Below are 12,694 nucleotides of genomic sequence, written 5' to 3'. Positions count from 1 at the left end.
TGCTAATTCGATTCGACCAAAAAAATCGATTTAAACTTGAAAACTTGAAAATCCTATTCGAATCTTTTTAGAGATGGAGCCTATGTATAATCTATCAAATTGGACCGAAATTCGATTATTACTGCCCCTCGCCAACTTATAGACACAATCAACAACAATTGTATTTGTAATTTTAAAATAAAAGTAAAATATAGTATAATTAATTTCTAATACTTTGATTTTATGATCTTTATTGATTAAAAAAAGTTTGAATCTAAACTTTAAGTCTAAATTTGATCTAATCTAAACAAAATCTGAATAAATCGGTTGAGCATGAAATTCATAGAATCTAATTCGATTCGACCAATTGTCATTCCTAATTATATTCATAGTAATTATTCGTTTAATTGCATGTAAAACATTTTCAAGGTAAAATGAAGTTTCATGTAAAACATTTTACATGAAAACTCCAATTGTGAAGCTAATTTCTTTTTGTTTGGTTCAATATAAAAAAAGTTATAGAAAAAAGAGAAATAGAAGGGGAAGGAAGAGGATGGATAAGAGGAAAGTAAAATGTTGCTAAGGAGAAGAGAGGAAAAATGTGTTTTCCCTTCTTTCTTCAAGGATAAAATAATTTTCACCTAAAGCTCATTTAGGCTCCATTTGGTAGGGCGTAAAATGTTTTCCCGGAAAACTATTTTCCTCTATTTTTAGTTTTACATTGTTTGGTTGCAAAAGAGTGTAAAACCATTTTCTCTTGGGGTAAAATTACTCTCCCAATGATGGAAAACCATTTTCCTTTCAAAATGAAGGGAAAACTATTTTCCTTGTCTCTCTTGTACACTCCTCTCACTACCTCCTTACTTTCACTTTCATTTTCCTTTCATTTCATCATTTTTTTTACATCGAACCAAACAACGGAAAATTAATTTTGGAATTTTGTTTTCCATTGTAAATTGTTTTCCATGAAAATCATTTTACACTGAAAATGTTTTACGCCTTACCAAACGGAGCCTTAGTGAAAAACTTGTTTTACACCTCTTATCATACCAAACAACGAAAAAAAAAAAAAAACTCATTTTCATTGAAAACATTTTACACACTACCAAACGGAACTTAAAACGCGAAAGTTTTGAACTTTGAACCATGTCCCAAACACCCAAATGGGGCTTTAACACTAGAATTGTTCCAAGTCTTAAACTCCATACAAGGCCCATTCAGTTCTTGCAGTTGCAGAACATCAATACCAGTTTAGGCGCACAATTCCCTTGAACAAAATAGCCGCCGTTGTAACCGCCGAAGATGGACTACCACAACAAGCTCATCCTCGCTCCTATGGTTCGAGTGGTAAGCCCTCTCTCTCCTCTTATCTTTAATTCTGAACTTCTAAACCTCGCCCCCACAATTACTTAAAATCGCCCACAAAACAATTAAAATTACATTGGTAACCTTTTCACCTCAAATTTCAGATCCAACACCACCACCCTCACCTCCTGCCATCCCCCACCAGCAACCTTTCTCTCTCCTTCGCCGACCTCCTCTCACTTTCGTCGGCCTTTCTCTCTCCTTCGCCGGCCTTCTCTCACCTTCGTCAACCTTTCTTTCTCCTTCACGGCCTTTCTTTCTCCGTCGCGGCCTTTCTCTCACCTTCGCCGGCCTTCTCTCTCCTTCGACCTTTCTTTCTCCTGCCGGCACCTTTCTCTCACCACCATCGCCAACCATCGCCAACCATGGCCCAGTAAATCTCGAATTTTTTTTAACCATGGGGGCGAACGTCTCGCCTGGACGTTCGCCCCATGGCCCGAACGTCGGGCCTGGACGTTCGGGCCATGGGTGAAACGTCCAGGCGAGACGATCGCCCCATGGCTCGAACGTCCAGGCCTGACGTTCGGGCCATGGGGCGATCGTCTCGGCGAGACGTTTCCCCCATGGTTCAAAAAAAATTTCGACGCTGGTTGGTGGCGGGTGGCAGAAGGACGGAGGTGATGGGTACTCAGAAGATCATCTGCGGCATGTTTACAAGAAGGTAAACTCGGTTCATCTGCGGCTCATTGTACCATTTTTCTTGGTCGATTGTGTGGTGGGTACTCAGAAGATCAGATGTTGCTTGTAGAAAATAACTCCATTTGCATACGCAGAAGATCAGATGGAGGTGGCGGGTGGCAGAAGGACGGAGGTGATGGCGGGTAGTGGGAGGTGGTGGGGAGGTGATGGCGGGTGGTAAAAAAAAAAAAAAGGGTAAAACAGTCCAATAAAATAGTCTCAGGGCGATTTTAAGTAATTGTGGGGCGATGTTTAACAATGCCCGTTTAATTCGATGCTTTTACTCGTTTGACTATAACAACTAAATAAAAAAAAGTCGCCTTTTTGTTAATTTCTCCCCTAATGCTTAGTTTATCTTGAATTCTGCTGATAATTAACGATGTTGGATTAATTTTGAAATTTATTTTTGTGGGTATGAACTATTCAATGTTTTAAGTGGTGGGTTGATAACTGATAAGAAATACACGGATGATTATGATGTCAGGGTACACTGCCATTGAGGCTATTATCAGCTGAATATGGTGCAGATATCACATATGGAGAGGAAATCATCGACCATAAGATTATTAAGTGTGATCGTGTTGTCAATGGTTGTTACTCTCTTTTATGTTGTTGTTGTTGTTCTCATGTTCTGTATGTGTGTTAACTTGTGAAATTATAGTAGTATTAGTTGAATTGATTATGTGTTCTGTTTGTCAGAGTATCTGGGTACTACTGATCTAGTTGAGAAAGGTACACAGAGTGTGGTGTTTAGGACGTGTCCAGAGGAACGAGACCGGGTGGTGTTTCAGATGGGGACCTCTGATGCTATTAGGGCTCTCAAGGCTGCCCAACTTGTGTATGTTTCTTTACCTTCCTGAATCATGTATTCTTTTTTGAAATTATAGATATGATGTTTGTTTATGATGTGGAATTAGAATTCTAGTAGTCTTTACTAATTTGATTGGAGATATGTACTTGTTAAGAAGTTACATATATGATGGACAACATATACTTGTGTTGTTTTGCTACTGTAGGCTGGTTGTAGGGATGTTGATAAGTACACAGCCTTACCTTTTACTAGACAAGGAAGCTAGTTTGAATACTCGATTAATTGTACGGCTATATGGTGTCAATTTTTATTGTTTTTCTTGCCCTAAGTATCACCAGGTAATATAATAAAATGCTCTTCTCGCAAAAGAAAATAAAGAGAATTATGATGGTGAAAGCTCATAAGAGGGTGTATTATGGGGTTCTCGAAGTGTCTCCACATGTTTTTTTTTTCTTCAGCTAGACACGATTGAAAGATGAATCTTTCAGTTTATTTAACAGGGGGTTCTCTTGGAGAAAAACCTCCAAGAAGGGGCCAATTAGGGAGGTTTTTCCTTTAATTGGAATAAGCTCTTTTGCTCTAGAGCTATGATGTGTGCTCTTTTTGTTCAAACTTTTTTGACCCCGCTTGTACCCAAAGAGCATAGTAGAGAGTGGAGAACACATTTGGAGAATTTAGCATTGTCATAGTTCTTTTAGATGGGAATCGTGTAATTTCTGAAGGGGAGAGAGAGAGGATGAAGAGAACTTGTGGACGTACTTCTGCATTGTATGTGCTCTAGAGAAATATTGTTGCGTGATTTATTTCTCATCACTCCTCGAAGGAGCATTTAACAGTACATCATGGATCTATCTTCCATTGACTTAATCGTGAATGCTGAGAGGTACCAAATTGTGTCTTCCTACCATGAATATCAGGTTTTTGACTGTTTAATTGTTCTTAAGGGTCAGTAAAACCTTCAAACAGTTTCAGTTCCTCACTTTCTAGCAATCCCAGATCCCTTCCCTAGTTATTTTGGTATCTCTTCTTCTCTATATATCTCATGCAAGCCACAACTGCATCCTAGGTTATCAGAAATTCAGAATTATGTTGAACTTTTAACTTGGAATTCAATAGTAGTTAGATAATTTGGCCATTGTCTCCCTGTATGATAAATGCAAGGTCCTTAATTCATTTTGCACCATGAGGGGGGAATCATGATCTCAAATCTCAATGAGGTCTGTTTATGATTTAGATTCGGAGAAACCAAGTCATGGCTCGTTAACCATATATAAACTGAATACTTGAACAGTAGAATAAAGGAAGAAAATGATGATATTTGATTGATGGAAATGCAAATTATAGAAAATAAAAGGATAGTTGGCAAGTTCTCGAGTGACTTGGTCACACTCCCAAACTAAACCACTAAAATAAACTTCTCTAATATTTTCTTCCTCCTTTTTCTACCCCTAATCTCCTCTATTTATAGTCTACTTGCCTTACTCCCCAAGCTAACATAATACTAGTGTGTTATTACCAAAAGTACCCTTACCCCCTAGGCTAGTCTATTACAACTGAATTATAGCTTTAACCCTTTAACTTTTAAGAACCATGTGTCTTGTATTATATGTTGTGGAAATGGTTCTTTTTTCTTTCTTTTTTTTAACCATATGCTTATATTGAACTATAGGGTTTCGCGATCTTTGTGTTGCCTTACCCTGTGCTATAGCATGCTTCATACCAACCAATCAATTATCTTCTTTATTGCACCATCTTGAAGACTTGAACATTTGGCCCACTGCCTAAATCCATAGGATACCTTTGTTATCCATCTCTTTTAGGGTTATGCTGCTCCTTGCATATGTGCATTATGTATCTTGATGATACGATGATACCATATGAATATTCGTAAAATAGTGGATCCTACTTTCACCTTTTTCTGTGTAGGGCTGTGTTGTCATATAATGCTATAATTCTATCAACATTTTGAATCTTGATACTCTATGAATAAATGCTCTTAAGTCTTAAAAGAAAAACAAGTATTCTGGCATTGGTTTCTCTTCTGATAAGCTGCAAAGATGATTCCTATGTATCTTGATGATACGATGATACCATATGCTCTGACCATGTGTTTTACTGACACGGTTTTTTCCCCCTTTATAGGTGCGATGATGTTGCTGCTGTTGATATTAATATGGGTTGTCCTAGGTCATTTTCTATCAGTGGGGGCATGGGTGCTGCACTGTTGTCAAAGCCAGAGATCATTCATGATGTATGTCACTGAGTTCACTCTACTTCTATAAGACTCTAAATGTCTCCACTTCTGCAAAGTAGCTCGATGCTGTATCTTACTTTAAATTGATTAAGAGCCTTTTCTCATTCTTCTTGTCCCGTCTTCTTTGGTTTGTTTTTATTATTTATTGCTAATTATACAACATTGGCTCCCCCCTTCTGAATTTAGATATTGAGAACATTGAAGAGGAACCTAAATACTCCTGTGACTTGTAAAATTCGACTTTTGCGAACATCTCATGACACAGTGGAATTGGCAAGACGGATTGAGAAAACAGGTGTTTCTGCTCTTGCTGTCCATGGAAGGTTGTTTTTGCCTTCTTTGCATCTGTTTCCCATCTTTAAGACTAGATGTTACTGTTATACTATATCATGGCTTTTTCTTCATGGTGGTGTGACCTAAATCAAATTGCTGGTAAGATATATGTCCTGGTACTGTATCTTATATTCCTCCCTTCTCTGAATCCTCCCTTTCAAATATATTGCAGAAGAGTTCCGGATAGACCAAGGGATCCTGCAAAGTGGAATGAGATTGCTGATGTAGTTGCTGCTTTATCAATTCCAGTGATACCAAATGGAGATGTTTTCACTTATGAAGATATCGTACGCATCAAAATTGCTACAGGTTCCATAAAACTCCTTTAAAAACAAGACTGGTTATATCAAAAATTTGTAGGGTAGATTATATAGAATGCCAGTGCATCAAAGTTGCTACAGGTTCCATAAAACTTTTCTCGAATAAGACTGCTTAAAATCAAAATTTTACTGGGTAGATTATATTGAAGCACATCAAAATTGCTATAGGTTTCATATAACTTCTTTATAATTAGACTACTAAAGTACTAATATCAAAATTGAACAGAGTAGGTTATAATTTAATTGATTGCTAAGGCAAATTAGCTAAGTATAAGCCATTTTACACATAGTACAATGACTGGCTCTGAAGAAAGTTGACCCATGGTTCAGCTGGTGTTACTGTGTTATTTTTGGGAGTAAAAATGGGTTCTTGAGTCTGCTTTGCGTTGATAACCATGTCCACGTGAATAGAGTTTCTAATATCTTACAATTGTAGCTTGTCATAGAACAAGCAATAGGTTTTTGCATTCATCTGTTTGAAATTTATGTTTAGCCATTTACGATATCTCCTTGTCTCTAATCTTCTTTACCTCATATGCCATTGTGCTCTGACATGGTAGGTGCCTCCTCGGTGATGGTTGCAAGGGGTGCTCTTTGGAATGCATCGATTTTCTCTCCTCAAGGAAAATTGCCATGGGAAGAAGTGAAGAAAGAGTATGTCAGAAAGGTATATAACTAGGAATATGAGTTTGTTGGATCTAACTTTTATGATTAGGTAATCCTCACTAGAATTGCAGAAATAAACACACACAAAATACATATGATTTCATCAATTGAATAGGTAAGGTTTGGATTGACATTTCTGATGGGTGTGATGAATGTGAAACTTACTGGATAAAAATGAAAATGTTAAAGATGGATCATTATGACTTGGGGACGTCACTTGGATGACTAGGTTGGCCGTTGGGGTTCCTTAGTTCAAATTCAATCTCAGATTTCTTGGACTTGGGTTTTTAAATTTAGTTTAATCCGGTTTTCCAAGAAATTTATTACAATTCCCGATTCAAACAAGGGGAATGCTATAAAACAAAATGTTCACTTTCTGTTTTTTGCTTATCAATCTGGGTAGAATTAATTTGGCATGTTGAAAAATCTAAATTTGAAAGTTCATATAATTTCATAGCATGGTAATTAATTATAATTCCATCCACATTACAATCAGAGGTTAGTTCCCATGCTAAATTTCTTTGCTTGTAAGACATTCCATGTATATGTTGTACCACATTGACATTGTGTATGATGTGAAGGATGTGTATGGAAAAGAAAATAAGTAGAATTCCTACTTATCGGTTAATTGATTTTCAACCCATTTCTATTCACATGAACATGACCGGATGACCCTGACATGACACTCTTACCATCCTACAGTCCATCCCTAGAAAATAAGAAGAGAGGTTTGTTTAGATATGTTTATGCAGAGAAAGGCCTAAATGGCTTGAGTAGGAAATATTGTGGTCACAAACCTTCTTTTTTTGGACTAAGATACATTGGTATTGTGCAATGACTTTTTGACTTGCGGAACATAGTATACATGGGAGACCCGGTCAAACCCCACATGTGATTAGTTCTCTCTATACATCTTCATGTTTAGCTATGTAGCTGTTCATACTTCCAGCTTTTTGTATACTTCACTCAGGTCCTATGCTAACATACACTTACTCATGTTATCAGAGCATCTTGTGGGATAATGAAGTTAAAAGCACAAAGCACACCTTAAAGGAAATGATAATGCACCATTCTTGCCTTGGATTAGAAGAAGGGAAGGCGGTGATCAAGTCAGAAACCTTGGCGGACCTTGCGTAAGTTGATTTTTGCATTTTCATTTTAGTATCTTGAAATTGAGGTTGTCACTTTGGTTTGCTGTTAAGTTTGTTTCACTATACTTGTTTACTCATGGTTCAAGCTTCGTAGTACCTGAACCACCATTTCTAGCAAAAGGGAAAAATTGAAATCTTTGTAATATGCTTTATGTCTTATTAGCATTGCTGCTCCTTGGCTCCCTACCATATGAGTCTGGTGTATTAATACAGTTGTTAATCAACTATCTTTATATTGGAATGTCATTGATGCTATCACTTGTACTAGACTGAACTAAGTACCAAAGATAGACGACATGATAAATATTATAAGGTTGTGGAAGGCAGAGTTTTTATATGCTGTCATCATAAGTCATTGAGTAGCCGACCAGGTTTTTCTGTTAAAATCATGTTACGAACTTGTCTTTCTTGTTCCTTGTACCTAAAATTATAGTTGCTCCGAGTCTCAATGGACGAAACTGATGTTGTTAATTAACCTTTCTATGTCTATTTGATTACTGCAGGAAACTTTATGACGAAGAGGATTATTTTCAATTTATCAATGAAAGCAGATGACACATAAAGGCTTTGTGGCCTTTGTGAAATGAAATGTAGGTGAGTGTTCCCAAAATTTTAAACTTTTAGGTATGAGCAGCCGACCAGATTTTTCTGTTAAAATCATGGTATGAACTTGTCTTTCTTTTTCTTTGTACCTAAAATTGAAGTTGCTCCGAGTCTGAATGGACTAAACTGATATTGTTAATTGACCTTTCTGTGTCTATTTGATTACTACAGGAAATTTTATGACGAAGAGGACTATTTCCAATTTATCAATGAAAACAGATGATACATAAAGGCTTTGTGGCCTTTGTGAAATGAAATACAGGTGAGTGTTCCCAAATAGTTTAAGCTTTAAGGTATTAGCTAGCCACTGCTATTAGTAATCTTCTTTCCACTTTCTTTCACTATCCACCACAATTAGAATTTTGATGTTTACTCTTTTATAATATGTTGTTGATCGACAAAGTTGCTATGGGAGGATGAGAATTTCTTTTCAGAAAACTTGCAGAGAATCAATATCTTTTAGTACCGGTTTTATTTGGTGTGATATCCTTTCTAGATATTCCCAATCTTAGAATAAGCCTATGTTTGGTTGGATGAAAAACATTTTTCCTAATGGAAAGTGCAATTTTAAGTTAGTTCTCCTTGTTTGGTTCTTTGTAAGAAAGTTAAAGTGAAAAAGATGAAAGAAAAAGGAGGAGATGGGTTGAATTGAGAGAAGTGAAAGAGGAAGGTAAGGATTATGGAGGAAAAGGATTCATTCGTTCTTTTTAGAAAGGAACATGTTTCATGGTTGCTAAATAAAACCTTACTTTAATAAACACAACCCTTCAAGATACCGAAAATACTCGTTTTGCTCATAACGCCTTTCTCTCTCCTTTCTCCCTCTTCATCTCCCTATTTCTCTATCGTCCAGAATTGGGGATAAATTTACCCAATTTCTCCATTATTCTACCTATTTTTCTCTCCTTTCTCCCTCTTCCTCTATCGTCCACCATTCTCCATTTATGTGCGGTACAACATTCATTTTGCTTCGATGCAACCTAGGTTTCATTTGATACGATTTTGATGTGTTAACCTGTTGTGGCTAAGCGATTGCAAAGGAATTGGTTACAAAGTGAAGCAATTCAATGAGGTTCGTTTTTCTTTCTTTTTAAAAAAAATCTTCTTTTTTTTTTCAATTTTTTTGTATTTGTTCTGTAATTTTTTAAAATTTTTTGCAATTTTTTTTTCAAATTTCTGTTTTCTTTTTGTGGCTCTAATTGCTTGGAAGTATAACCAATTTCTGTATCACGAAATTGATTTAACCAAGGCTTCATTTGCTGCAATTTTCTGCATTTTCTTTCAAACTTCATGTATTATTGATTTAACCAAGGCTTCATTTGCCGCAATAAACACTGTTCCGTATAATTCGGATGAAGCAACAGTGTTTATTTCTAGTTGAACAAGTCTAAGTAAATAATACTGAAGATAGCTTTAAAGAAGAACACATGTGTTGCTACTTCAGAAACGTGCTGGGATTTAGTGGAGGGATTATGAGAAACCAGGCTAAAGGACTGCGATAATGTGAAGGGGGACCAGCCATGACCTACTAATATGATCACATGTGTTGCTAATATAAAGATAATGTGATCGCTCTATTGTTTGGTTGGATCCTTATACCCAAGTCGGACCAAATAAAATTGTTAGATCATAGACAGTTTGTAAGCTCTATGACACAATGAGTGACACAACTAATGTTGTAGTAAGTACTTACTTCTCTTGTGGTAGCAACTTTTTAAGAACACCGAGGAGAAATTGAAATTTATCTTTCGCTAGTATTGTTTGAGCAGGGGCCATTGACTTCTCGCTTTCATACCATTAAGCTCATATGGTCTTATATTCTATTTGCAGGAAGCAAGTAAAGTGCCTCGGGAAGTATTTGATCTATAGTTTATGCTGGAGTTGCTTTAACTGGTTTTTCAGTGGTATTGGTGATTCGCTTGTGAGTTTAGACATCCCCACTCTTGGATTAACAATATTCAAGAACATGTAAGCTTTTTTCACCACATGTTTCTTGTTTTTTATTTGCCTGCCTGTAGTTTCATAATGAAGGGAGGGAAAGAGATGAAAAACCAAATAAACCATTTGAAATAATAACAATGGGGGGAGTTTATTGTATTGGATTTGGTTGATTGTTGTTATGGTTTTAAACTAATAGTAGTAAACAGTACCAAAACAGCTCAGTTGGACATAGGTATGATGTTGCTCCCAAACAATAAATATTGCTTTAATATCTAGTTCTGTCTTTTATAATTATGCATTTATGCTCCATGAACAAGTTAGACTATACATTCTGAATCATGATAATATTTCATCTTTTTTTTTACAGCGACTTCACATGATTGCTCACTATCTTTCACTATCTTCATCCAGGAGGGACAGATTTCTCATGTTCACTAGGCGATTGTTGTGCAGGAGTTCGAAAAATTACATTTGTCACAAGAATGATTATTAGATCAAATTGCATTAGGCTGTGCATGTTTTCTTATTTCAGAAATTTTCAGTTCATATTATGTATTATCGGTTTTCTTATTACATCGTATATGAGGGATTATTGGTTTGTATTATTTGTTTGGATATTTGGAAGTCATCCTCTCTATTATTTGTGACATTTTCGACGTTCGGAAACTCAAAAGCCTACACTTTTAAGACACAGAAATGGAATGAATCACACAATTTCAACATTTCACTGTGATTATACTACTAAATATGTCCTCCAACAACATTACAATTCAACTGTAATGACAAACAATAAATTATCATTTCAATATTCTCATTGAACTCTTCAACATGAATATCATCGTGACAATTTATAAAAACAACAAAATAATAATTTACTAATGCTCATCATAAATCTAATTTAACATCATCAATCATACCAAAAGCTATTTCACATTCTTTTTACACAAATCCAAAGGAAGTATTTAAACTAATTTCACATAGCACATGAAATTAGGGGACCACTTCCAAAGAATCATACAACATCGAGTAGAGTACTTCATGCAATATATACAAAACACTTTAACCTATTTCGTGCAAGTCCTATGAAACATATAACCTCATTTCACATAATATGCACGAAATAATTTTTTATATTTCATACAATCTCGACGAAACAATTTAACCTATTTCGTTTAATTTGCATGAAATGGATTGGTCTGTTTTACGACAATCACGCGAAATAATGCTTAATATTTTATGAAAATTGCACAAATTTGATTAGTCAAAGAAGAAGAAAAACTGAATTAATTACATCAAATTGAAGTTCTTTAGGTCAAAATAATCGTCCATTGAGTATCAAATTACATACTTTATTTTTCACGCATGCCGATGCACTATTTTGAGCCTTTATATCTCTAATTTTGTATTTGTAAAAAATATAAAAACTACATATTAATAAAATACATACTAATACGAATCTAACAAGATCCCACATGGCTATGTTTTTATTCACGTATAAATCACAAACGAGGGTCAAAGTGCAATTTGTGAATAGTGTAAAATGTCAAAGTGTAACAATTAAAAAGAAACGGAGGTAATATAAATTATCTCCACTTTGCTAATTTTACAATAACTAAACGATAAACCTAAACAATTGGGAAAAAGACATTTCCCTTAGGTGAATTGGGTAGTTATTCTATTGTTGTTATAACTTGAAAGAGGACAGGGCCAGAGATGACAATGGTTCTTGGACCCAGTCCAAATCTTTTTTTTGGCAAATATGGATTTTCAATTTTCAGAAAATAATAGATCTGTGTTCGATTCGGACTCTCTGAAAAATATATGGATGTAGATCCGGGTACGAATCCTGGACCTAGACCCAACCCAATAATACCCGTTATTGTAAATAAGCCTTGTTTAAACTTTTATAATCGGATAAGTATTGATGATTGCACTTGTGTTGATTTTATTTTAGTGTTATCCGTTTTGAATTCCCTTATTATTTGTATAAATAGAAACTTAGACGTTTCTCCCATAGAATGTGAAATGATATAGTGTAACTTACTAGTTCAAAAAAGTTATAAAAAACGAAAATTTTCATAAAACTACTTTTTATAACCAATACTTTTCAATAAACTACCTTTTAAAAATAATCTTGCAAGAATATATCTTATATAACAAAATTCTTTCAATATAATACCATTTGACAATTAACAAAGTTTAATCACCAATAATAAGGTCATCACAAAATGCTTTTCTCTACTCCCCTCTCGTTTCTATCGTCTTTCCTCACTTCCTAGAGACAGCAGCAACCATTAAAGCGTTCGTCATTTAATGATTAATATTAGTGAACGAAATTTGTTATATAAGGTGATTTTTCAAAAAAGAACATTTAAAAGCTAATTTTTTGAAAAAAGTGATTATACAAGATAATTTTTTGATATTTTGCCGCTGTTTTAATTGACTTGAAAGAGCAGTTGTATGATTATGGAACTGATGATACATTATTACCTCACACTTCAAGTATTATTTGTGGTAGTGTAATATAATTTTTCTGATCTTATATACTGCTCACTATAAAGATCTTATTCTGATTACGTTGGAGGTGGAAGCT

General features: G+C 35.2%; 1 protein-coding gene across 4 annotated transcripts; it reads left to right on the top strand.

Moving 5' to 3' along the window:
• The first annotated feature begins 1,137 nt into the window (after nt 1-1,137).
• Nucleotides 1,138-10,750, top strand: LOC104897814 (uncharacterized). 4 transcript variants are annotated; one of them, XR_007275239.2, is made up of 12 exons: nt 1,138-1,326; nt 2,507-2,612; nt 2,722-2,860; nt 4,976-5,084; nt 5,274-5,410; nt 5,593-5,729; nt 6,301-6,407; nt 7,412-7,539; nt 8,061-8,151; nt 8,332-8,422; nt 9,991-10,128; nt 10,513-10,750. XR_007275239.2 is itself a non-coding variant. In XM_048646468.2 (10 exons), the coding sequence occupies exons 1-9, from the start codon at nt 1,282-1,284 to the stop codon at nt 8,110-8,112; spliced, it is 960 nt and encodes a 319-aa protein (XP_048502425.1). In that variant the 5' UTR covers nt 1,138-1,281; the 3' UTR covers nt 8,113-8,151; nt 8,332-8,423. The 4 variants fall into 4 exon arrangements, 1 of the variants encoding a protein (XP_048502425.1); XR_007275238.2 differs by having other exon boundaries at nt 10,469-10,750; XR_007275240.2 differs by having other exon boundaries at nt 8,061-8,219; nt 10,469-10,750.
• Nucleotides 10,751-12,694: the final 1,944 nt, after the last annotated feature.

Source organism: Beta vulgaris, chromosome 6, assembly GCF_026745355.1.
Source record: "Beta vulgaris subsp. vulgaris cultivar EL10 chromosome 6, EL10.2, whole genome shotgun sequence".
NCBI classification, from domain to species: domain Eukaryota; kingdom Viridiplantae; phylum Streptophyta; class Magnoliopsida; order Caryophyllales; family Amaranthaceae; genus Beta; species Beta vulgaris.
This window is presented reverse-complemented; position numbering and strand designations above follow the sequence as displayed.

Bases quoted from the DNA above. Each gene is read 5' to 3' on its own strand.
- LOC104897814 (XM_048646468.2), top strand. From the start codon at position 1,282: ATGGACTACCACAACAAGCTCATCCTCGCTCCTATGGTTCGAGTG. The intron at 2,861-4,975 runs GTATGTTTCTTT...CCCCCTTTATAG, and splicing joins CTCAAGGCTGCCCAACTTGT to GTGCGATGATGTTGCTGCTG. The intron at 5,411-5,592 runs GTTGTTTTTGCC...AATATATTGCAG, and splicing joins GCTCTTGCTGTCCATGGAAG to AAGAGTTCCGGATAGACCAA.